The sequence below is a fragment of the Monodon monoceros genome, unplaced genomic scaffold, assembly GCF_005190385.1.
Source record: "Monodon monoceros isolate NGI ecotype Baffin Bay Population unplaced genomic scaffold, NGI_Narwhal_1 Super_Scaffold_7, whole genome shotgun sequence".
Classification (NCBI taxonomy): domain Eukaryota; kingdom Metazoa; phylum Chordata; class Mammalia; order Artiodactyla; family Monodontidae; genus Monodon; species Monodon monoceros.
The window spans coordinates 95470087-95495627 of record NW_021703784.1 but is presented as its reverse complement, the minus strand read 5'-3'; the positions used below and the strand labels follow the sequence as shown (position 1 = coordinate 95495627).

The window sequence follows — 25541 nt, the reverse complement described above, 5'->3', positions numbered from 1 at the left end:
CCTATCCTCCCGAGAGCTGGATTCACTGGGGCTCCTGGTGGGAGAGCTCAGCACTGCCTTCACTGATGTCTCTGCTGGTCAGATCTCTGGATGCTGCCTGATTCCCTAGGCCACCCATGGGGAGGTGTTACCCCATCCTCTTGAGGATGGGGCTGGGGGTGAAGGCAGAGTGGAGAAAGGGGTGATGGGCCTCATGTGGCGTAATCTCACCGCTTCTCTCCCTGGGGTGGGGGATCAGAGGGGTTGGGCCTTCCTGAACTACCCCCCAAGCTGCCCTGCACCTTCTGTAGAGGGGCCAGCCCTCCGTGTACAGTTAAGCTCGTCTCTGCTAAGGCCTGCGAGCCAACCTTTCCAAGGCATTTACCATGAAGCTAGTGAGACTTACACTCCAGGGCCACTCACCTGCCTGAGCCTCTTCTAATCCTAAAAGCTGACCCACGTTGCATATGCTTCAGGCTTCATAAAACCTGGATCTGCTCCTGATCTCTGCCCTGGTGAGATTTCTGGGCCTCCACTGTGGAAGAGCCCAGAAGGGGAGGGGGCGTCGGGGCAAAGGAAGACGGGGTGGGCTTGGCGTGCTCTCGGCAGCCTTCCCAGCTGCCTGTTCCTTCCTCCTTCCCTGAGTGGTGGGACACCTGGTTCTCTTTGGGCCACTAACTGTGTGACACTGGACGAGTCATTTTCCCTCTCTGGCCTCAGTTTGCTCATCTGTAAACAAGAGAATCAGACAAGATGGTTCCTAAAGCCCCTTTAGTTTCTGCCATTAGAGGACCGACCACCTCATTAGGGCCCCGCGGGGACTGGCCTGCTGACCGGCTGCTCGCCGGGCGTTGGGTCTCACCGGACCTTTCCATCGACGTGTTGGAAGAGACTTGCTGATCTCCTGGAACAGGGCACCAGGTTGGGGAATCCCGTCCCGCCCTGGGGGAGCCTAATTGGGCTCCCGGAGTGAGGGGCCTGGAATATGTATGAGCACGTGGAGGTCCCAGAGAAAGTGAGAATGGCCTCTTCTCTCGCTTGGGGAGACGGAAGGAAGAATTCACTGAGAGTTATGCCTCCTATTTCCTTCTGAATTTGGGACCCACCCAAGTCAGAGAGAGACCCCGCACCCCAGTCCTACTGGTCTCCCCTAAAACGGGGCCTGCCTGCGTTCCTGGGGACAGCATGGGGCTTACTCTTGACTAAGCTGAAACTAATCACGGTCAAGGTGGAGGAGGCTGAAGCAGCAGGGCAGACGCTCCCCGGGGGTTCATTCTCTCCTTGTGGGGTGTGGGCAGTGGAGTTAGGCAGACGTGGGTCCAAATCCCAGCTCTCTCGCTTCCTGGCTGTGTGGCCTGGGGCAAACGACTCAGTCTCTCTGAGCCTCAGTGTGTCTTCAAAATAGGGAAGCTAATATCTACCTCGTAGGCTTATTCTAAGGATTAAATGAGATAATGTGTGTGAAAGTGTCTGGCATTTGGGAGGCCCTTGTGGCCACTAGTTATTCCTATTATTAGCTCTACTCTTCAGAAGGGGATGACTCATACCACTGCCCTGGGGGTTCTGGGAAGCACAGAGGGGTGAGGTGAGGGGTGAAGGTGAGACTGAGGTCTTAGTGGGAACAGGACGTGTCTGTAGAGCAGTGGGAGGGCCAGACACCTGGTCCCGACTGTGGCCTCAAGGGGTGAGCAGCAAAAATGAGAGCCTCTCCCCTCTCCCATTCCCGTTGCCCAGGTGGGACCCTCTGTTGGGAGGCCTGGCGCCCAAGGGTGAGAGTGGGGCCCACAGAAGAGGCCCTAGTGGCCAATGGAGTAGGCGCCTGAGTCCGTGGACTGCTTCTCCTCTGTGGTCTGGTCGCTGGGGTACACGGGGTTGGCCGAGGCCATGACCTTCAGCGTGGTCTCATTCACCTGCAGGCAGAAGGGCTGGCATGATCGTGCTCTGACTGTGGGCAGGGTCCTCCTATGGGCCCCCGTGGGACAGACTCAGCCTTTGGGGCTCGCAGCCCGGTCATAGGGGAGCTAGAGCAAGTCTGTGACCCCAAGACTCTTCCCATGCACCTCAAGGGCAAACAGACCTGAGCCAACCAGTAGCAGGATTCGTCCCTCCCCGAAGCAAAGAGGGGACAGTGAGTGGATGCAGACGATGACCACAGAGCCCACTCTTGGCCAGAGCCCCTCTTGTCGGGATCCCCAGTACGCACTGAGGCCCAATGAACTCCCCTTCAGAGGCCCCCAAGAGGTGGGCCCCTGAGAGTCTGGGCTCCGGCTCCCCTCCCTGCCGTTCCTCTGCCTCTCGTGGGCGCACCCCACCCTCCCCGACTCACCTCCTCAAACTTCTTGGCTTTGTACTGGTCGGCCCCCTTGAGGAAGTTTAGCAGGATGATGTCGCAGAGGACAGTCCCCTGGAGGTGGAGGGCAGCGCGGCTCAGCGGGGCTGCAGGGCGGGGGCAGCGCAGCGGGAAGCACGGGCGGCAGGCGGGACTGCCCTTGGGGTCGGGGTGAGTCCTCCAGAGACACCTGACTGATGGTTCCTCTTAGGAAAACATCGAGGGGCCTTGCAGAATATCTCCAGAACCCACCTCCCCAGCTCCTGGGGTGAGCCCAGACCAGACTGCAGAGGGAGGACTTGGTGGGAGAAGCAGAGGGACCGCGGGGGTCCAAGTCCCTGGGGAAGGGACTCTGTCCCCACCTTGCCAGCTGGGCTCTGTTCCTTGACCGGGCTCTCAGGTCTGGGAACCCTGGAGTCTCCTCGTCCCCCTACACAGTGGCGAACGGGGACTCTGTAGCAGGTGGGGGGCTGCCGTGGAGTGAGTGAGCTCTCCAGGACTGGAGATGTTCACGCAAGGGCTGGCCCAGCAGGGAGGTGAGGGCAAGAGGTTGGGCTCACCGTCTGGGAAGGAGAGGGTCACCGCTTGCCCAAACCCTGCCAGCCTGGGCCGCACCCTGAGTGGCCTCCGGACGGAACCCAGAGGGGCTGCACTCACCACTCCCACAGAGGTGAAGGCTGCCACGGAGCTGATGATCGTGGGAATGATGTCAAACTTGCCAGCCTGTGTGCGCAAAGACCCAGGTGAGTGGGCACAGCTCCAACAGGGCCGGGGCGAGGCCTGACGTGGAGCTTGGACCCCCAGCCGGGAAGACCCTGAAGCCTGCAGGGCTCTTGGTGCATCAGCGGGCCTCACCTGCTGTGGACGTGTGACCAGCGAGGGTCTCAGAGCTGGTCAGTGGCAGGACCCTGCCCCCAGAGGAGCCTCTTTAGGGCCCAGGATGGGTCCAGGTTTCCTCCCCTATCCCCCGTGTCTGCCTGGCCCAAGGACTCACATTTCCATACACCAGCACGTCGAAGCGGATGCCGAAAGCCTTCAGAAGCGTGCGGTACTCACTGCCGTTCTCCGTCTTGTAGTACTTGGCAAACCTGGAGGCCAGAGGGGAAGGTGGGTCCCACTGTGGGCTGCTGTCTCTCTTGCCTGAAAATTCAGGGGCCTCTAGAGCCCTATGACCCTCACCTAGCGAGCAACCCTTACTGATGGTTTGGTGGGACACCTGCCGTGGTCCTCCCTGTGTGGTGAGCTGAACCCCTCCCTGCACAGGCGTCACCTTGGGGGTTTGTTAATAAGGCAGATTTCCAGGCCCCACCCTGAACCCGCGGAATCAGCATCTCTGTGGGTGGAGCCCAGGACTCTGTCTTTTAAATAACGTCCCTAAATGATTCTGAGGTGTATGAAAGTTGGAGCCCAGCTGGACTCCAAGCTTCTTCAGTTCTCTTTGTTTGGGTATCCCAGGGCCCGGCAGGGGCTCCCCTCTCCACAGGCTTCTCAGCCTACTTGGGTTCAAAGCCTGGTTCTGCCACTTGTCAGCTGTGCAACTTGGGCCAGTTGCTTAACCTCTCTGACACTCAATTTCCTCATTTGTGAGTGGGAATAATACAGAAGTCCCGCTTCAAAGGGTTGCCGTGAAAATTGAATGAAACCACGTGTGTCAGGGGTTTAGAACAGTGTCTGGAACAAAGTAGGCACTCAGGAAATGCTCACTGGTGTTGATACTGCTGAAAAAATACGTTGATTTCTAGAGCAGTTTACAGAGCAGTTTTAAAAAGTGTCTTTAGACACCTCATCTCACAAACTTGTGGGATAGGGATGTGACTGCTCTGTTTTTCACATGAGGCTCCAGGGGTTAAGTGACTGGTCCAGGGTTACCCAACTGGCTGAGACCTGGTGCTGGATTTCCTCCAGTTCAAGAATTTGTCCCCTGTACCTTCTCTGCCTGGGCTGCTGGCTGCCAGGAACCGTGCTGGAGACTGATAAGAATGATCGCATTTAATTCTCACCAAACGCAGTGAGGTGGGTGTTCATACCCCCATTTGGAAGATGCCTGTGGGGTGAAGGGACCCGCCTGTAGTCTCACAGTCAGTAAGGATTCGAATTGCATTTGGCTTTTGGCTTCTAAAGCCAGTGCGTTTCCCCTTACACGGCTCTGCCCACCACGGGCGAAACTCTAACGTTAGCAAAGTGCAATCTCTTTGGGCTACTGTCCCAAAGCTGTAACACGGGCTACTGATGCCAGCATCCCAGGAAAATGGTGAGGATTAAGTGAGAGGATGGTCGAGAACGAACTCAGAAACCTCTGTAACTGTGTGGCATCGACATCGGTCTCATTCGGTGCCTCCCTTTCAGTGTTTCCACTCCCCAGAGATTCCCAGGCCAGTACCAGGCCTCTCCCAGCACAAAGAGGGAGTCTGAGAAACTCCTTCCCTGGAAGTGTTCCGTGATTGACGTGACGCCCCTCCCAGGGATGTTTGTCTTCCAAACTGTCCAGCAGGGAGAATGAAGTGCTGAGCCCAAGGGGATAAATAATGGAGAGCTCACGGGCAGGGGAGGAAGGTCATCTGCGGTGGGGAAGAGCCTCCTTACGCTGTAAGTATTGGCCACTGTCTGCTCTGGCTGCCAGGGAACTTCGGGCTCAGGCAGAAATGAGTTAAAATCCTGGCTGCACCACCTGCCGGCGGTGTGGGGCCTTTTAGGGGACTTAGCCCTCAGGGTTTGACTTCCCACGCCTATAAAATGGGGGTGCTCAGGCCCCCTTTGCAGGTCTGTTAGCGAGAAGGGTGACCCCTGAGACCAGCCCTTCGAGGCAGGTGCTCTCCTGATTCCCATGTTGGACATTTTGCCCGCCCCTCCACACCCAGTCTCTGCCCTTCTCTGTGGGGCCTGGGAGCCTGGTCTGCAAAGACTGCTTCCTTCCTGCCCTCTGGTTCCAGCTGGGTTCAGCCAGTGGGAGGCACCCACAGGAAACCAGACGGTGGGAGGGAAGAAGGGCGAGGGCTTTTCCTCTCCCAGTTCCTCTGCTGACTTCCCTCCTGAGGCCCAGAGCCTGTCAGGTGCAACCCCTCTCCAGTCCTGTGACTGCTCCCTCCCCTTGCCCTGCCGGCTTAGCTGGTAGCAGCCTTCCTGTGGTGGCCGCCCTGGTCCTTCCCCAGGCTCCTAGCTTCCTTTAAACTGCCTGCATCTTTGCACACAGTCGTCCATTTTTTTTTTTTTTTTTTTTCCGGTACGCAGGCCTCTCACTGTTGCGGCCTCTCCCGTTGCGGAGCACAGGCTCCGGACTCACAGGCTCAGCGGCCATGGCTCACGGGCCCAGCCGCTCCGCGGCACGTGGGATCCTCCTGGACCGGGGCACGAAGCCGCGTCCCCTGCATCGGCAGGCGGACTCTCAACCACTGCGCCACCAGGGAAGCCCTTACAGCCTTTTTAAGGCCTTAGTCAGGTAACAGGTGCTTTGCTTGGGCGCACGGCTACAGCCCTGCCCAGGCACAGGCAAGACAGAAGATGGGCCGCCCTCCCCCTGCACTCCTTCCTGACCCAGCTAAACCTCTCCAGGCCTGAGCTTCCTGTCCTGTAAAATGGGGATGGTAAGGGTCAGTGTCCTGGGAGGAAACAGTCAGTGGTCTCAAAAGGGACGACTGCCTGAATTGGAATTTTGATCCACCTTTACAACTCCAAAATCTGTGCTCTTAACCCAGAACTGTCCTGCCTCTGAGCTCTAAGTGGCCATTAAGGACACAGGCAGCCCTCGTGCTGGATCTCAAAGCCCTTCTGCAGTCTGTGTTCTGTCTCACATCATGGGAGAATTCACGGCCCTTGTCTGAGACGTGTGGCAACTGAGAGATGGGGACCAGGCAAGGGTGAGAGGTGGGTCACAGATGCTAAGGGCCGGGCAGAGCCTGGGACTGTGGTCCTGAGGGCTACATCCCCAGCCTACGGCTGCAGCCATGGAAAATGCTCTGACATGGACCCGAACAAAAAGTCAGCATCCTGGGCACTGCCGTTCAAAGCAGGGCTGGCTAAATTTATCTTGGGAAGGAATGTGAAGGGAACAGGGAGAAAACCCAAAGCAGACTTGGTTTTCCTCCAGCACCTGCCTTCCAAGAGGCAATAAGCATGATAAGATCATATCTCACCACCCACACACCATTGGAGGGGGTTTGGCAGGGACTGGTTCTCTACCCAGGAGGGCAGGAGGAGGGACAGCTCTTGGTGGGTGGGGGGAGGCCCCTGCTGCAGACAGGGGAAGGACCCAGACATCCTGACTTCTGCACTCAGTGTGGCCAGTGGAGATCACAGAATCTGGCCCAACCCTGTGGCAGAGATGGGCTTGGCATTCACCAGGGTCTGGGTTATCTTCTCTCCTGGCACCCGGCTGGACCATATTTCCCAGCCGCCTCGCATCTAACCTGGGCCCTGTGACTAGTTCTTGTCAATAGACTGTGAATGGAAGTGAGGTCTGTTACGTCTGGGCTGACGTGTGTTAGAGTTGTGTGCCTTCCTCATCCTCCCTTTCCTCGTGGCCAGGTGCTGTAGAGCCAGGGGAGAACTGAGGCCCTAGAGGAGACTGATCCATAGGTGGCAGGAGCTCAGATCCCTGAATGACTGTACGGAGCTCCCCACCCACCCTGACTCACAGGGCACTGTGCCATGAGCAAGACACAAACCTTTGTGCTGAGCCACTGAGATGGGGGGGCTGTTTGTTACAGCAGTTAGCAATATTTACGCTGACCATTACAAACTCTTATAATGTTATTGCTGAGAAGACTGAGGCTCAGGGAGAAGAAGTATTTGCTAAAGGACAAAGAATGAGTTAAAATTGGGAGTAATTCAACATTAGACAGAGAGAGGGTAAGGATACCACATTCCTAGGAATAAACCTTCTAAGAAAGTCCAGGAGATCTATGTGTGGTTCTATGGCTGTCTTTAACTAGCTTTTTGACCCCTGGCAAGTCACTCAACCTCTCTGAGCTTTTTACCTCAACTGATAAATGAGAGTAAAAAGAGCTACAGGAAGGATGAGATGAGATATAGTACGTGCCCAGATACAGTACGTGCTCAAGTCATGTCCCTTTCCCTTCTTATCCTGAGATCAAGGTAAAGTGAAATAATAGTATCCAGACTTGTCTGAACCATTACACTCTCTGGCCTCCTGGAGATAATAACATTAGTAACAATAATGGCCAACATACATTAAGTGCTTACTGTGTGCGAGGCACTGTGCTAAGTGCTCTACACCTACTAACTCATTTAATACACACAACCACCCCATGAAATCCAGTACTGCTGCAATTCCCATTTCACAGATGAAGAATCAGGATCAGAGACGTTATGCCACTTGTTTAAGGTCACACCACCAACAGTCAGTGCGTGGAGATGGGATTCAAAGCAGGGCAGTCCAGTTCTAGAGTCCACACTCTTAGCCAGTATCCTAGACTGTTTTTGTTGTTGTTGTTGCCTGGTTTCTGTTAGGTCCTGGCTAATTTCTTTCAAGTTCCCCAGCTGGGAGCCCCTTTTGCATTTACAAAATGACCCAGAGTCATCAGGTGGGAGTAGAACAGAAAGCATAGGAGAGCCATGAAGTGTACGAAGAAGGACCCCAACCTCCTCATCTAAAAAGGGGAAGGGGACTTCCTTGGCCTGGCTCACCTCTCTTTTGACGTGTTCCCTCTGTTCTCTCCTTATCGTCAATGAACTCTCTTGCAACAGGGGGAGAAAAAGGGGCGTGGGGGGAAGGGCTTGGAATTCCCTGGTGGTCCAGTGGTTAAGACTCGGTGCTTTCACTGCCGTGGGCCTGGGTTCGATCCCTCGTTGGGGAACTAAGATCCCATAAGCCACACAGCGTGGCCAAATAAATAAATAAATAAAAGGGCTGAGCTACCCCATGCCTGGGCCCTGATTTCTCCCAAATCCTCCGATTTCTACCTCTCTGGCTTTGGTCTTCTCGTCTGGGAAGTAGAGTTGGTGAGAATGATACCTCCATTCAACACCTTGGCCTGGAATACCACCCTCCCCTCAACCTGGCTGGGTCCACCTTCCCAGCCTCAACAGCAGAACCCCTCTCACTGCACACACACCATGCTATCTGCTTCCTGTACTCCCCGAACACACTCCATAGACAGGCTTCTGTGCCTCTGCCCATTCTGTTCCCCTCTCCTCCCCTCTTCCACCGTGCAAACTCCTATTCATCCATTAGGGCCCAGCTCCGTGGCCTCTCATTTTTTTCTACATTCAGCAGATCTTTGGAGCACCCTACCCTATGCCAGGCATGGTGCTAGGCACTGCTGATCCATTGGCAAGCTCTGCTCTCATGCGAGGAAGAGAAATACGAATGAACCATGCAATCCCATAAATACGTAAAATCGGACATAAGGGCTAGGAAGGAGAAGAGCGCCATTCTAGAGCACAGGTAGTCAAGACGCTGGATGGAGGCTGGAGGGTCAAGGTACGCTTTGGTGGAAGTGCCGTGAAAGCTGAGACTTGAAGGATGGAGAGCTGAAAGGTAAGAAGGACAGAGCGGGGGCAGCTTTCCCGGCTGAGGGATCTGCAAGCCCTGTCAAGGGAAAGGACGTGGTGTTTTGAAGAAGCTCAGAGAGAGCCCTGGTGGGTGGAGGACAGAGCCAGTTGGAAGTGGCCGTGGCTGGTACACCTGGCCCTGGCTGCCACAGCCAGTGTGTGTCTCTCTTCCCACTTCCACGTTCAGGGACTTCATGCTTTAGCTTGAAATTGACCATGGTGGAGTATTTCCACTACGGAAATTGGCAGGCCCTACAGATCAGTGCCGTTTTCTTTTTCTCCGGAGAGCCGGCTTACCAGTGTAGCACTGAGGCTGTAAAGTCCCCCTAGGCTACCTTTCCTGTCTCTGCTGGGATCCAGGCCTCTACTCCAGTACCTGCCACACCAGACTGTAGTTAATAATTGGGACTATTGACTACAAGCTAGATCTCACTGTCTCTCTTTGCCCAAGGGCCTACCCAGCGCAGCAAGGAGTGGGGTAAATGCTTGCTGGAGGGATAAATGGATTTCGGAGATTCTCGACATCTCGCAGATGGAGCTTAGCGATGTCAGCCTCCAGGTTTCCTCCTAGTGACTCGGGCTTCTGCATTCCTCGCTCTTCTTCAGGTAGAGCTAGTACAAGGTGGTAACAAAGGCTGTTTCTCTCCCCACCAGAAACATTTAGGTCTGGCAGCTGGCTGGGTGGGAAAGTAGGCGCTCTTGGTGGGAATAGCCCCTGTGGAGGGGAAATGGGGAAAAGGGTAGGGAGATAATACACGTGCAGCGCTTACTCCAGCTAAGCGCTAGGCTGGAGACTTCCACACCCATTATTTCACTGAGGCCTCGTAACAACAGCTCCATGGCATAGTTGCTGGCTTAGGGGCTCTGAAACGAGACAGTCCTGGGCTGGAATCCTGGCTTTGCCACTTGAATGAGCTACATAACCTGGGGCACAGTGCTTTATTTCTCTGAATCTCAGTTTCCCCAGGTGTGAAATGGAAATATAGCAACAGCTGCAGGCTTATTAGAGAGGATTCCACGAACTGCTGGAGGTGAAGGCTGAGCACAGCCCCGGCTCGCAGCTTTCTGTGAATATTATCTATCACCATGAGGCAACGCCGTCCTGACTCTCCAGGCTGGAGGCAAGCATCACAGCTCTCCTCAGGCTACTGGGCCTGCAGGGGCACAGCTGGGATCTGAACTCAGGCCTCTTGAATCCTGTTCACCTACTGCTCACCCACTGCTGCTTCCCTGAGAGAAGATCCAGAAAAGAGAGTTCACTGCAGCCTCAACGGCGGGCAGGGGGCTTGTTCAGCTGGTGCCTGAGAAAACACCTCAGCTGTGGAGGAAAGCAGAGTGTGGCTCTGACTGTGATGATGCCAGAACTATCTGGGGAGAGATCAGAGCCCAGACACCGCCCAGACACCTGGGCAATTATTAAAGCGGTGGCTCCTATGTAACTTCAAGGAGTCTGGATAAGAATAGCTGCAATAAAAAGGGCTATGTGGCTGATGGAAGAAGTGCTGAGCCAGGAAAGGGAAGGAAGCCTGGGGGCGGGGCGGCGCTGGCAGGGATGGCCATTGGGGTTGGGAGGCCCCCTGAGCCCGGGTGTTTGAGTGAAGTGGGGACAGTCATCTGGTGCGCTGACTACCCTCCACGATCCCAACACCCAGTCTCTGATCGTGGGCCCCTGAAGGCTGACCTCTGCAGGCCACGTTCCTGCCCCTCTTTGCCTTGGGTTTCTGGGGGGGTGCGTTGGTTACTGGGAAGCACTGGCCGGCACTGGCCGGGGATCAGAGAGTGGGAAGGAGAGAGGTGGGGTATTTATTCCACCTGCTGCTTCCCTGCGGTTCTGCCTGAGGCTGTATTGCTCTGTGGCTGCTCCTGCCAGGGACCCCAGCTCTGGCCAGGCTCCCATCCTTTCCACTGGCTGGGGGACTAGGGGTGGAAACAGCTCCCATGCTGTTAGGCCCTGTGTGTGTTTCTTCACAAACCCCAGCTGAGCCTGCTTTCCCACCAGGCCCCTCACTGAGATACCTGTTCTGTGACCAGACAGGAAGCCCCCAACACAGGACTGAATCGAACGCTTCTGAGGCCTGACAGTACCGAGAAGCTTGTGTGTGTGTGTGTGTGCGCGCGCGCGCGCGCACGTGCTATCTCTTGCCTCAAGCAGCAACAGATAAAGAATGAGTAAGTTACAAAGTCAACTACCATAATAAGTCACTTGTCAGAGGTATCGCTGCAGGGCGGTGTGGAAGCTACATTCCACTGTGATATATATCACAGGTCTAGAAATAAGAGTGCATGCTTCAGCAGCCCAAGTTTCCAGAGCCCTTCCCCAGATGCCCACATGCACTGATTCAGACTTTTAGAGCTTAGAGATGATCACCTTTAACCAACCCATTTTACGGAGGAGGAAACTAAGGCCCATGGAGGGAATGAGACTTGTCAAAAAAATCACACTGAGTTTCTGTGGCAAGACCTGAACCATAGCCTGTGTCTCCTGACCCACAGCCTGGACACTGCTGTTTCACCTCTGCCTCATCTTAATTATTCTTGGCTCACCCCAGCATCAAATGTTTTTTTGTATAAACATTTTTGTTATTTGGTTTCAGGTTTACCATCTCCACTAGATTAAAAATTCCTTGATCACAGGAACTGGTCCCGTTCATCTCCGGGTCAGCCGCGAAGCCCAGCACACGATATAATTAGATGTTAAAAGAAATCCTCAAAGCCCTCCCCCACTTTAGCCACGAGAGGTTCCCTGCCGCTGCCTGCACACCTCCAGTGAGAGGGAGCCATTACCTGTGGGAGCAGCCCAATTCAGCTATGGACAGCTCCAACCCTTAGCAGCGCTTCCCCACACTGAGCTGACATTTGTAATCCTCGGCAGTCAATAAGCTGAATGGAGAAGGGTTTTTATCACCACATTCAAATCCCTTGGAAGCTCTCAGACATCTGTTTAGAAACGATCCATCTCCCAAGAAGTGGTGGAAATTCCTTCCCAAAGCAGCGACGCGTAACTGTTACAACAGCAACAAACTTGCGGGATCTGGGCTGGGCCTGCAAGGGAAAACTTGGGCCTGGAATCCGGGCGTCTAAGTGAGGGAGGTGGCCTGGTAGCAAGTAATTTTGCCAGCTGAAATATACTTTTACAGTTGATTTTATACTGATGGGAAAATATCTCCTGGCAGGCTCACTGCATGGGGTTGAGGCAACATCCTTCCAGCAGGCGGGACTCTTCCCCTTAGAGAAGGGTCCCAAGCTATAGTGATTTACTCATGTTCTAGGAATCTAATCCACCTCAAAGGAAGACATTTAACATATGGCTTGTTTGATCTTTTTTTAAAAATTGAACATATTACTATTTATCTTTAATGAGGCAGGGAAGGTTCAATGGACACAGAGCTAGAAGATATACCTGAGAGCCTGGTTTACTAGCTGTCTTATCCTTGGCAGCAATCTTTTTTTTGGCCTCAGTTTTTTCATCTGTAAAATGGAGGAACCATACCGGTCCTGCCAGGATACCTGTGGCTGTGAGCACATGCTCTGGAGCTAGCCTGCCAGGGTTTGAATTCCAGCTCCAGCACCATTTGCTGTGTGGTTTTGGGCAGATAAATGCAACCTCTGAGCCTCAGATTTCCAGCTCTAAAATTCTCCCTCTTTAGAGTCAATGGGATAATCCACAAAGAGCACTTGCTAAGTCCCAGGCTCACAGGTAAGTGCTCAGTGAGTGTTAGCCAATATCTTCTACCCATAAGGTTGGTGGTTGTGAAGATAGGGTAGACACGGAAGTTAGCAAGGGCTGAATAAATTCAGGATTGCTCTAATTGCCTTGCCTCTCACCGTAAGCTAAAGAAAGTGAAGGGGAAAATGGATCAGGGAGAATTCAAGCAAGTATGCCCCATCCAAGAGGGCCTTCACATGTTTCTGTGGAAATGATGGAAATGGCTGCACTTAACACATATTCTATGGCTTTTGAAAGGAGAAAAATCCAGATTGGAGAAAGAATGATCAAAGCCAAGGGTGCAGTTCGATTCTGTCTCTGTCAGTTGGCCTGAGATCTTGCTGATCTGCATGTTGCAACATGGAAGCAGAACACACGCCAAATTTCAGAGCTTCATGAAAGCTGCTGTGGGTACATTTCCAACACGAAACGATCACTAGAAACACCTACAGCACGAGGAACATCTAGCAGCTGAACGAGTGTTTTTTGTCCCAGACACCGAGAGAGGAAATCCAAAACTGCGTTGCCTTTTAGTAGCAAAGCTGTCTTAGGAACTCTCAGGGGAGGAACAAGAATCAGACATTGCTAAATGCACCATTTTTCTTCTCTCCTATCATTCCAGCAATCAGGATGGGGGTGGGGAGGGGAGGGGGTGGTATATCCCTTATAGCTGCTTTTCTTTTCTTGTTTTCTTTTTTGCAAGCAATGTGTCGGTGGAAGGTGTGCTAGAATCAATGGGTAGATCAGGTCCCTGGCTTTGAGGACCAGCGTTCCTCTTCATTAGGCCGTGTAACCTTGGGCAAGTCTCAAAATCTTTCTGAGCCTACCTTGGGGGTGAGAGGTAGACAATGAGCTATAAATCCTGTCGAAAATAGGTGTGAAAGGGCTTTGCAAACTTAACCCTAGGGGCTCTTAATCTGAGGTCCAGGGATAAGCTTTTAAAGGCCTTCAGAGTCCTGGAATTTTATGCTGCATGAATATAAATGCAGAGAAAAAAGATGGACAAACTGCCCAAGTGGTTAATTTCCTGCAAAAGGAGTAGGACTGGGGGAGGGAGGAGAGTTTTCATGTCATTACTCTGTTTGGCTTGGATGTATTATTCAGAGAATGGATTTAATCTTATTTGTAGAAATAAAGTATCCTTCATAAAAAAGAAATTGCCTGAAAAATTGCTCACGTGTATGAATATGTGCATTTTTCTTGGGCAATCAGTGCTTTCACCAGGGGGCATGAAAGGCTCAGAGACCTCAAATAGTTAGGGCAGGGCTGTGATATCACAAAGGAAAGTTGTCAAGACCTGTGCTGGGCACATAGCACAGGGAGATCAGCTCGGTGTTTTGTGACCACCTAGAGGGGTGGGATAGGGAGGGTGGGAGGGAGGGAGGGAGACGCAAGAGGGAAGAGATATGGGAACATATGTATATGTATAACTGATTCACTTTGTTATAAAGCAGAAACTAACACACCATTGTAAAGCAATTATATGCCAATAAAGATGTAAAAAAAAAAAAAAGACTTGTGCTGGGTATCTCCTCTGACCATGCTCCCCTCTACCCCACACTTGGACAGTCACCAACGTCCTGTTACTGCCCCCAGACACTGCACTATCCTTTGTGGTCTCCCTATATCCTTTGAAACAGTCTCTGTATTCAACTCTCTTCAAATTACCCAGTTTGCATGTGCCATCTGTTCCCTGCTGGGACCCTGACTGATACAGTATTTATTTATTTATTTTTGGCCACGAGGCACGTGGGATCTTAGTTCCCCGAAGAGGAATCGAACCTGCGTCCCCTGCATTGGAAGCGCAGAGCCTTAACCACTGGACTGCCAGGGAAGTCCCCCGATACAGTATTTTAATAGACGCTCACACAGACGCACATGTATTCACTGACACACTCACACCCACTCACCAACTCACACAACTGATACACTCACACCCACATGTCCACACTCACTCACATATACTCATTCACAAACACACACACACCCACTCATGGGCAAATGCACACTCAGTACTCCCTCAGCAACACTGCCTGTTCCCAGCACTTTGGGGAATGCAGTGCTCTGGTTAAAGTCCTGCTCTGGTGAGCTAAGGGTGCACCAGCCATGCAGGAACCCTGCCTCTGGGGCCCGTCACCCTGCACACCATGGAATTCGCGATTCTTGCCAGTTCTTATTTTTAGAAATGCTGCACTTTGTCTGGGACTAATGTGGACGAACCCACCAACTGCACACCCTCAAGGTACTTGGAAAGGTTAATTTAGATGGACAGCACCAGGTGCTTTGGGTGGGAGTTGAAAGGAGACACGTTTTAGTTCAATACGAGGTCACCTCTCCAATAATCAGAGTCGTCAACGATGGACGGACCTTTTCTGGGGCTGCACCGCCAAGAATGATGTAGGACTTGGGAGCAAATGACGTCTAAGGTGCACCCGTGACCTTGGGCTCATCATTTCCCCCTTTGGAGGGTCTGCTTCCTTATCTGCTAAATGACCGCCTTAGTCTAGGTCTCTTCAAGGGGTCTTTAACAGCTCTAAATCATCTGAGTCTCTGAGTCTGCAGGCAAAGATCCTCAGGGGTGGGGGCGGCATTTGGAAAGGAGCTGCAGACGTAATTAGTGATGGAAATGCGAGTCTCTAGCTGCCTCTGGATGTCAGAGTTTTCAGATTAAAACAAGGCTGAATCTTGGCTGAATGATTCCATCCCCTCCAGAGCAAATGGCAACAGCAGAACATTCAAAAAAAAAATCTGGCCTCGGTTGGAGAGGGAGAGGCAGATGAATTTGTTGGGAGACAAAAGGCCCGGCAAGGAATGGCGCCTCCAGCCTCTGCTGGTCGTTTAGCCTCCCGGGACCTCAGATTCTTCGTCTTTAACTGGGGATGAAAGTATCAACCCCACTGCCTGTGTTTTTCTGAGGATAAACAAAAGCAAACGACCGTAGCCTTCCTATGGGGTGGAAAACAGCCAAGAAAATAGGTTTGCGTTCAGGCACCCATGCTTGCTGGCTCTGTGACCTTGAGAGAATTACTTAACTCGCAAGCCTCCATTTTCTCATCTGTGAAGTGGGGGGACGGAAGCTCCTCCTTGGCAGGGGGTGAGGAACCTTGAGCCAAAGCACACGGGACACTTTGTACGTGGGGCGGCCAGTATTGGGCCTCTAGCAAGGAGCCTTGCGGGATTCTACAGAGCAGACACATTCTACCGCGTCATAGGAACCGCACCACGGCTGTGCTGAACCTGGCCGTGACCCTTTTTCTCTTAACAGAGGATTCAGATGGGTGGCCTGGAGCCTCCCCAGCGGGGGATCTTAACTTAGTCTTGGGTGTCCGTGTGGTGCCAGTAGCTTGAAGGCAACATGAGGTAGTGGGTGGTCACCCAGGGGAGGGATTTGCGGAAGCTTGGGTACAGCCCCCTGCTTGCCATGGCCACAGAGATTCCCCCATGCCCAGGCTACTCCTCGGGCCCTCTGGACACTCTTAAACCATAGGGTCAAACGCAGCAGCTTTGCCTCTTCATACTCCAGCCTGGAGGTTTTTGGTGAGGGGGTCAGTCATCCAGGGCCCACACCTCTCAGATGGTTTCCTTTAGGCCCCCGGGAATTGAGCTTGCAGGGTCCTTAGGGACCCTTTGACCTGTCTCCCCAAATTTTCTCTCTCTCTTTTTTTTTTTTGGCCGCACTGCGTGGCATGTGGGATCTTAGTTCCCCAACCAGGGATCGAACCTGTGCCCCCTGCAGTGGAAGCACAGAGTCTTAACCACTGGACCGCCAGGGAAGTCCCTGTCTCTCCAAATTTAACCCAAGCTTATTTAGGACCAAATCCATCTCCTGCTCTCCTGCTGTGCCTAGGGGTGATAGAGGGTAGAGGGTGGGGGCAGTGTGTGTGTGTGTGTGTGTGTGTGTGTGTGTGTGCGTGCGAGTGTGTGTGTGTGTGTCAGCCAAGCCACTACAAATTGGAAATAAGGAAGTCCAAACCAATTCTTCTTTAACTGAAAGGCTTTGTTCTAAAGCTGTATGAGACCAAGAGTCGGGGTCTTCAAACTAGCTATATTCTTCATAAGCTCTCCTGCCAAATGAGTTATTTGGAAGGTTGAAGAATTCCCAATGGCCAGAGAGGAGTTATGAAGATGAAAACTTGCATTTTAGATCACGAGGATTTTATTAATTTGTTACTATTTTAAGCCACCATACAAATATCCTTTGTATTGATTTCAGTGTGATGTACTGACTGAATAAATATGCCAGTTTCTGCCAGGGAGCCGAACAGTATTTTTAACCTACTTTAAAATATGTGTTGTTTCCTATGGGTTTTTTTTTTTTAAGTTTAGAGTTGATCATGATGGCACTTTCAATTTTAAAAAATTCTTCTTTCCAGAGAATACACACATATTTTAAACTATTAAATATAAAGCTTAATGGGGCAGATAATTATTCTTTTAAACTACACATAAAGGTGGGAAAAAAGGTGAAATGATTTTTTTTGCTTATGTTTACTATTATATTAGATAATACCACTATAACAAAGGAAATTTGAATATATAACTGAAATATATTCTTGTACATATTTTTTCCTGATACCTACCTATTTACCTAATTTAGCCTGTTTAGTGTATATAACACTGTGTACTTAATCAGGGCCCTGCCAGAAACTTCAGGATCTTAAAAAATTAAGGGAAAAAACCTCCCAAGAGCTGAAGCTTTTCGCACACTGGCTGATAGGCTCAAGATAATAAGGATATCATCACCATTTCGTAGATAAGGAAATGAGGATGGGAGAAGGTCAAGGGCTTTTGAAGGGCTTTCAGCTGTTTCCCAGTAGTTTACCCCAAGTTCTTCTCTTTCCCTTTCTTCAAAATGGGGAGAGGGATCCCTTATGTCTCAAGGCCATTGGGAATATAACTGAGATGATATTTAAAGACTGGCATGAGTTCTTGTTTGGAAAGGCACTGAAAAACTAATGGCCATTGTAATTGCTATTTGTGACTCAGATGAAATCTCCTGGTTATGGAGAGAAATGCAAAATTTCCACCTTGTAAAATGATACCAACTATCGCCCTTGCTTTGTGAAGTGAGAAACCTCAGAAAATTCAGGGACAGGAGACGAGTGGGACTACCTAGAGCTTCAGAGCCGGAGCTAAGAATGGGCTCAGAATCACAGAACCCAGCATTTCAGGAGACCTGGTCTTGTACTCTAACTGCCGGCTGGGAGCATGAATCCTCCACACGGTCCCTCCCTGTGACAGGGAACTCACAGGATGGCCTGTCCGTCTCCGAGTGGCCGACTGCTGGAAAGTCCTTCCTAATTTTGAGCTGAAATCTGAGGGGGAGGAAGTGGGACCGTCTCTGCCCAGGATGCGTTGCTGCCTGAAGTGTCCCTCTCTAGGACAGCCCTGCCTCCTTCTCCCGAAGTCCCAGGGGGACGGGGGTTACCTGAAGTTGTAGCCTGGGGAGACGCTGCTCTTCTCAGAAACGCTGTCGAGCCGGGTGAAGGAATATTTGGGGATGCACTGGTCCCAAGCCTTGTCCAGGTCGCACACCCAGCCAATCTTAATGCCCAGAACTCCCCCCTGGATGGAGAAAGGGGGCAGATGTGAGCCCTCCCACAGCCCCCGACTCCCGGTCCGCGGTCGGAGTGGAGTGGGTCCCGGTGCGGGGGGTGCATGTCATGACAAATGGACAAGTGATTTCTTTTCATTCTCCAGGTGGAGGACAGAGGTCGGGAGAAAGAAGAGTGGTTTGTCACACGTTGCTTAGTAAAGAAGTTCTGTAGTTAAGGGTGACCGCCCTTGAGCCTCTAAATCCTGTTTTTGGTGTCTTTAGTCCCTTAGCTACAACCCAGGAAAGTGGCCACAGATCCACTTTCCCACAGTGTAGACCTTCTTGGAGATCTGAGGCTTCTGCCTGCAGGTGAAGCATGAAGACAGGAATGGGAAACTGAGGCTGGGCGGGAGGCAAGACCACTCAGGGCAGGGGTGGGTAGGACAGGCACAAAGCCGGTCGCAGGCCTGGGATGCCCCCACCAGGTGGCGCTGCGCCGCAGGCAGCTCCTCTTCCCCAGTAGCCGCTCCCCCTGCCCGAGGGCCCCCAGGCCAGGAAAGGGAAGAGTGGCTCGTTCCTCACCGTGCTGGCCAATTTGGCAAAATTCTGCCCCGCGAACTTGACCACATCTCCCACCCGCAAGATGGGGCAGAAGGGGGCCTTGTCGGGGTGGAAGCGGCATGTCTTCAGGTCGGCGGCAGTCAGGCTGGGAAGGAGGTTTCCCCTGGGGAGGAGAGGGCAAGGTCCAGGGTTAACGCGAGGACAGTCACGCTCGGATTTTCCTTTAGCCGTCCGGAGCCTCAGGGCCCCCGCTCTCTTGGCCACTCGCCTTCTCCCTTACCTCTGTCCCTACATCTTTCTGGTGATTACCCCTCCCTCCCGTAGAAGGTTCTGTGTGCTGGGGCTCCCAGAGGGCAGGAGTCTTTACCCATGGCTCCTCTGTTGTGCCCGCCTTGTGCTTTGCATGTGGCCGACACCCACCCAGGAGTCGCCAAATGGGGAAGTCACTGAAGAGGGGCTGAACTAAGAGAAAGGGGACACGCACACTGGGCTTGAGGTGGGGAGAAGAGAGATGGGAGGAGCGCCTCGGGCCCCACCTTTGGAGGCATCCGAGTTCCAGGCCCAGGTTCAGCTTGTCCCTCCCCTGCTCTGAGCAAAAGCCCCCGTGGGTCCCGAGCCCCAGGGCAGGAGGCTGGCAGAGAGACTGGCCCCAGGGTCCACCCTGGGGAGGTTGGGAATAGGAGCCCCGGGAAGCTGGGGGATGGGGGGGGAGGGTGGGGTGGCAGCACTGCTTGTAGGCTTTAGGGAGGGAGCTTGAACTCACTTCTCAAAGTTGAAGAGGGGGAAGCGGATGCTGTTCTTGATGAAAATAGTGAAGTTCTCAGCTTCCATCATGACAGGCCTGTGGGCGAGAGCAGGAGGTCTTAGCGCCTTGGGAAGAAGAGGGGAAACAGGCGGAGCTTTCACCCCCCAGGGACCACCTTCCTGGGAGCATCTCCCAGTGGGCACGGCCCGCCCTGGGAGTGGACAGTACTGGGGGTGCCCAGAGATGCAGAGCTCCCCCTGCTGGCAGAGCAGAGCTGGGGTGGGTCCTCTTCCCGCCTGCCCTCCTCGGGTCCTTACATCTCCACCGTGTCCACCTCGGCGGGGCACCAGCCCTGGATTTCACAGGTCCGGAGCTCAGAGCTGTAGTTCACGCAGCGGCCCGTGAGGATCCCTGCGAGGGTGGAGCCAGAACTGCTAGGTGCACCCCTGGCCCTTCACCCCTTCCTCCCCCCACCCCTCCATCAGGGACGCACCCCCCACAACGCACACAGGGACCCTGCAGGTGGAGGTAGAGGACAGGCAGGGCCAGGGACTGGGGGTCCGTTAGCCCTGCAGGGCTCTCCCCTCCTCACTTCCTGAGCCCTAGACAAGCCAGAGGGAGGTGACAGCCCTCCCCTCACACGTTCCAAGCCCCAGGCTCCCTGAAGACCCCTTCACCGCTTGCTCTTTCTCGCCTCTGAGCCTTTGCTGCTTCTGTTGCTTCTGCCTAGAATGCCCTTTTTGAAGCTTCTCTCTCCTGCCAAATCCTACCCATCCTTTAGGGCCCATCTCTAGGAAGCCATTTGGGGTCACCCGCCAGGAACCAATCTCTCTCCCTCCCCGCCCCCCCCCACCCCGGGGTCCCACGGTACCTCCGTGACAGCACTTGCCACCTCATGGCACACCTGTCTGCAGCACCATCCCTGGCCTGGGGACTCTGGGGGCAGCCCCGCTGGGCTGGGTCACAGCCAGCATCCAGCAGTGCTGGCAGCGTGACATGGAACAGGCCCATTCCCGCCCCCTCCCTTAGGGTGGCTTCTCCCCTGGGGGGGACGTGCTGCCCCCAGGGCCCCACTGACAGTGCGGGGCAGTGAGAGGTGGGGAAGAAGCTGCACTCACCCACCCCTGGGAAGCGCTCGGGCTGGCACTGGCTGTCTGACACACAGCGGAACTTCTCCTCGCTCTGCAGGGAGACAGGTGCGTGCAGGACCCGCACTGGCCCCTGCGGGGGCGGGGCCTGCCCATCGGCGGCCTCTGGAGGGTGGAGGTCCCCGGACACAGCTCCAAGGCTGGGCCCTGGGCCTCTGCTCACACCCTCACCCCACCCCCTGACCATGCTGTCCTCCCCTCACCTCTGGGCAGAATCCTTGCATCTGGTTTTCGGTTACAATCATCTTTGTGATTATGACAAACACGGAGGTGCCCTTGGGAGGAGGAGAAGGGAGAGGAAAAATGCAACGGTGCTAATTCTGTTATCCCCACTGTACAGACGAGGAAACCGAGGCTTGGACTAAGAGATCTGGCCAAGGTCACGGGGCTAATAAAAGGCAGAGGTGGGGTCCAAGCCAGGCTCTTTCCACCCACCTGGCTCTTCTTGCTCCGCGTGTTGTCCTTGGTTTCAGGACAAGTTGTACCAGGACTACAGAGAAACCCAGCTTCCCCCATACCTAGCGCTGCCTAGTGGAAAGGCAGGCCCAAGCCCCCAACACCTCCCAGATGCCGGGGAAGGGGTTCTCTGGATCACCGATGCCACAGAATCTGGTTTGGGAATCCCACTGGCACTCTCCTTGTCTTGCCCTCTCCCCTTCAACCTGCCCAGTGTCTGGGCACCCAAGCACCCTGGGGTAGGTAGGGGGACCCTACCTGGGGTGGGGTCACATAATCAGACACGTCCATGACTCGGTTGGCATAGTGTCCAAAGCCCTTCACCTTGGTCACCACCGAGGACTCAATGGCTGTGTCCCGCACCTGGTACGCCTTCTCGTGCAAGAAAACCCACCTGGGCAGGAGAGCAAGGGCGGAGAGCAACAGAGGAGGGGCTAGACCCTTCAGACAGAGGCTGGGAGAGGTCCCCTTCCTGTCAACATGAAGAGGACATAGGGTGCCTGGCAGGGGGTGCTGGAGGCATGGGCCCTGCGAGTGAGCCCTGGGTTGGCTTAAACTCATGTTTCTCTACCTTTCCCCTCACTTCCTCCTTAAAGAGCCCTTTTACCCTAATTGTACCCGCCTGGAAATGTTAATACCATAGATATCATTTATGTACTGTTTGTGTTTTTGTGCTTTATACATTAGAAGAGTGAGGGTTTTTTTTTATTCTCCAAGAACCAATTTTCACCCCTGTTGAGAACACACTGTCTTTCCCTCTCTGGCTGGCATCTGGACAGAGAAGGGAGAGGATCATAGGCCTCTGACTCTGTGCATCCCGGGCTTTGTTCATGGCCGTAGCCTAGGTGCTGACACATAGTAGGTGTTCAGCAAACAAGTCAGTGAAGGCCCTGGGAGCTGGGCGCTTCGCAGAGGCTCCGTCTGTGTAAGGGTCCGGTGAGAAGGGGCAGAGGAGGAAAGGAGGGGCCTTGCCAAGCCCTCACCTGGCAGGTAAAGGGAGTCGGGTGGGAAGGGAGGAGGGGCCTGTAATCTTATTCGTTGGATTCTGCTGCCACCCAGTGGGCATTTACCTGTACTGGCTCCTCCCTGCAGCGTCAAGCCAGGGTGGGACCACGTGGATCAGGGAGGGGCCCCTTCTCTTCTTCCCTCCAAGCCTCCCCCAGCAGCAAGAAGGGCCTGCCGACACATCACTTTTTCCCCTCTGCGTTTCCGCGAGGTGTCCACCTTTCCACGCGAAATCACCCATCCCAGCCCTCGAGGCTCAAGCCACTCTCGGCCTCAATACCACGCGGGGCCTCAATACTTGTTCCTGACAGCACGTGGGGAGGCACGTTCACCGTCCCCGCTGTGCAGACCAGAAAACCTCTTCGAATATGTTTGGAAAGTGCTGCGTGTGCTCAGCTTTGCAGAACACTGGTGACGTCTCAGGGAATCTAGGAGCGCACTTTTGGAAATGGGGGGGTTAGGGTCATTTTCTGATGCTAACCAGGGTGGTATCCGGCTGCAGAACTCTATCAGATGAAGTTGAGTGGCAGAAACGGAGACTGTGGCACAGAGGAGACAAAGCTGGGGGGCTCCCAGGCTGGGAAGCGGTGAGGGCAGCTCGCAGGCTGACCCAAGGAGTTTATGAGGAGGGGTTAGGACATCAAGCCCAGGAGTTTTCTGACCCCTGGGGCCCCCTGATGTTGGGAGATGCAGAGGGGAGCAGCTCCCGGGTTGTGCCGGGGTCACGGTCACTTGTGGGGTCCTGTTTATGGGAACACAGGCTGCTGACGTTTGCAAGCGGCTCCTTGTTCCGTTTTCAGAGAGAGGGTTCGGAGTCATCCCCCCATTGGGGCTTCCCGCAGGCCCCTGAATTCTGAATGCTGCCTCGAGTGGGAGAGAAAGGCTTGTCACAGCCAGCCTGGCAGAGGGCTCCTAACCTGTCACCTGTTTTACGGTTGCTGCCTTATCCCAGGCAGCATTCTGAGTGATGCACCATTAAGAGTTACTCGCCTGCTTGTAAAACGCTCCCGGGAACGCCACGCCTCCGTGGAAGTCCGCCGTGCTTTACTTCCCTAGCACTTTTCTTCTGTTTTTAAACTGGGAGGGGTTTCATCAAGGTCTCCGAAGGGAGTGTGGCTCCCATAAACATCCCACCTGCCGTCTAATGTCCTGGCAGAAGGGAAGGGAGCATCGCTATTACGGAAAACGGTGAAGTCATCGAAAAGAGCGCCACCAGCTCCCGGACTGGGGCCCTTGGAGCGAAGGGAGGGAGGTTGCAGCTGGAACACCTTTGCCGCTGCTGTGCCCTCACCCGGGTGGGAGCCACAGATGCCACACACCCTTCTGGAACCTCCGTGAGCCTGGCCACGGAGCGGACACTCCTCTGAGTGTTGATCAGTGAAATGGTCTCCTGGAGCCCCTGCCCTGTCCTTAAAGTCTGGTCACATTCAGAACTCTGAGGAGCGGAGTTCAGATGATTGTTTATCACCGTATAATCAACACGGCACACGTAGTGCCGACGTGCTGAGGGCTCATTGAATCCTTACTCACAACCCAACGAGACACCTGTGTTATTATCCTCACGTTACAAACGAAGGAGCCGAGGTACAGAGCAGTGTGCTAACTCGCCAGGCTGGCGTGCGGGTTCCAGCCCCGGCAGATGGCTGCAGAGCCAGAGCGCTTGCAGCCACGCCGGGGGGTCCCCAGGTGTGTTCCACTCAGGGCCTGGCCACAGCTGGCCCCCTGGTCCTTGTCCTGCTGGCCCTGCCCCATCACCAGGGACAGCACCTCCTAGCTCAGGAGAGTCTCAGGAGGAAGAGTCCAGGGCTCGAGGGACAATTAACCAGCCTCTTTCCTTCTCGTCCTCCACCCTCATGGCTCCTCTTGTGCCCAGTCGGGAGGTGAGGCCACGTCAGAATTCTCTCTCCGAGTTAAATAACAAGCGGAAGAGTTTCAGGGCCCCGTGGGGCCCAAAGACATCATCAGGGCAGCTCAAGATAAGGGGATGCTTCATTTCCAGAAGAGAGGGACTGAGTCTGTCTCCAGAGGCCAGGGCTGAGGAGATGGGGCAGGACTGAGCCTTCAGTTCTTGGCATTTACTCTGCTGCTCTGACTTGTTTTTTTCTCGTGTTCCTGGTTCATTATTTATAGAGCGGAAGGCGGGTGGCAACTCCTTGGCAGGTGGGATGTGCAGGAAGGAGGCCAGAGCAGTGTCCCAGCACCCTCCTGTCCACCCCGCCCCGGGAGTCAGGGAGGAGACCGGGGAGGGTGTGTGTGTGTGTGTGTGTGTGTGTGTGTGTGTGTGTGTGCGCGCGCGCGGGCGTGCGCGCATGTGTGTGAGGAGCAGAGGGGTCTCTTAGGAAGGTGTGAGCTGGGCCGAGCGAATGGGGGACATGCAGGGAAATCTGAGAAATAACAACTGTCACCATCTTCCTGAGTCACCCGTCCCAGGCAGGTACGGGCTTATGTCACCTCCCCTTCCCACAACTCTCGGAGGGGGCATTCCTACACCCATTTTCCAGATATGGGGAACTGAGACGTAGAGACGTAAAGCGACCTGTCTAAGCTCCACTCCTGTTGGTGTCGGAGCCAGGCTTCTAACCAGGTCTCCCCCTCACGGGGCTGCGGTGAGGGTGCAGGGGACACAAGAATGAAAACCACTCCTCTCTCCTGACCTGCAGGAGGGGCTTCAACACTTCTTCCCACCATAAGGCACCTGGTGTGCCGTCCAGGTGGCTCAGGGGCTACCTTGGGCCGAGAAGGCGGGATTCCACGTCCCCCTCTTTAAACTAGAGAGGCTCCCCCTTTAACTGCTTTGCACGTTGAGCTCCATAAGATTTTACACGAGGCTGAATATCATGAATCAAAGCGGGTGGCTGTGCAGATGGGCCTCGTAGGGGGAGGAACAGGGCAGGAAGAGCAGGGCTGGGATGGGTCAGGGGCGCCATCAACCTCCACAGGCCCTTCCCGTGGATGGAGCATCAAAGGGCCGGGAATGCCCTCCCTGCTGGTTTCCAGGAAGGTGGCTTCCCTGGAAACCAACCTCAGGCCAAGCGCTGCCCGCTGCTGCTGGGGACTCAGGCCCCAGGGATCTTCTTCCTCCACCTCAGGGGCCCACAGGATACAGGAAGGGGGTTGCCTCTTAGGAAGTCCCACCCCCAGAGGAGACTGGGCATTACCACCTGGGCCTGAAAAGAGAACGTGAGAAACACCTGTAAGTCCTGGCCTCTCGTGTGTGTGTGTGTGTGTGTGTGTGTGTGTGTGTGGTCGAGTAGGTGGTGTGTTGCTGTGTGAAATGGTTGGCTCATGTCACATACGTCCTAGGTAAAGCTGTGCATCTGGTCTACCTGGCTGGGCTCATACAGAAGAGATTCAAGTTAAGCATTAACATCAAAGCACTAAAAATCCTTTCAGATTCTCTTGAGTCTAAGCCGTGATCATCCCTCTTCTCATGACTGCATGGACCCTTAACAGGTTTTCCTGTATCCACTTCTACCGACTGCAATCCTTGGTGTATCAGCCAGGGCAATCTTCCCATCTCTCTCTCTCTCTCTCTCTCTCTCTCTCTCTCTCTCTCTCTCTCTCTC

At 54.0% G+C, this 25541-nt stretch overlaps 1 protein-coding gene across 1 annotated transcript in view; it reads right to left on the bottom strand.

Moving 5' to 3' along the window:
* Positions 1–739: 739 nt before the first annotated feature.
* The window catches only part of P2RX3 (purinergic receptor P2X 3), a 27464-nt gene continuing 2662 nt past the window's right edge, over positions 740–25541 (bottom strand). The window contains exons 2-12 of the mRNA XM_029208585.1: positions 21229–21364; positions 20718–20789; positions 20485–20548; positions 19684–19777; positions 19385–19462; positions 18643–18784; positions 17953–18089; positions 3303–3396; positions 2966–3031; positions 2306–2383; positions 740–1889 (exon numbers count right to left, since the gene is read on the bottom strand). Coding sequence (XP_029064418.1) covers positions 1776–1889; positions 2306–2383; positions 2966–3031; positions 3303–3396; positions 17953–18089; positions 18643–18784; positions 19385–19462; positions 19684–19777; positions 20485–20548; positions 20718–20789; positions 21229–21364 — 1075 coding nt within the window. The 3' untranslated portion in view covers positions 740–1775. The remainder of the gene's footprint in view (positions 1890–2305; positions 2384–2965; positions 3032–3302; positions 3397–17952; positions 18090–18642; positions 18785–19384; positions 19463–19683; positions 19778–20484; positions 20549–20717; positions 20790–21228; positions 21365–25541) is intronic.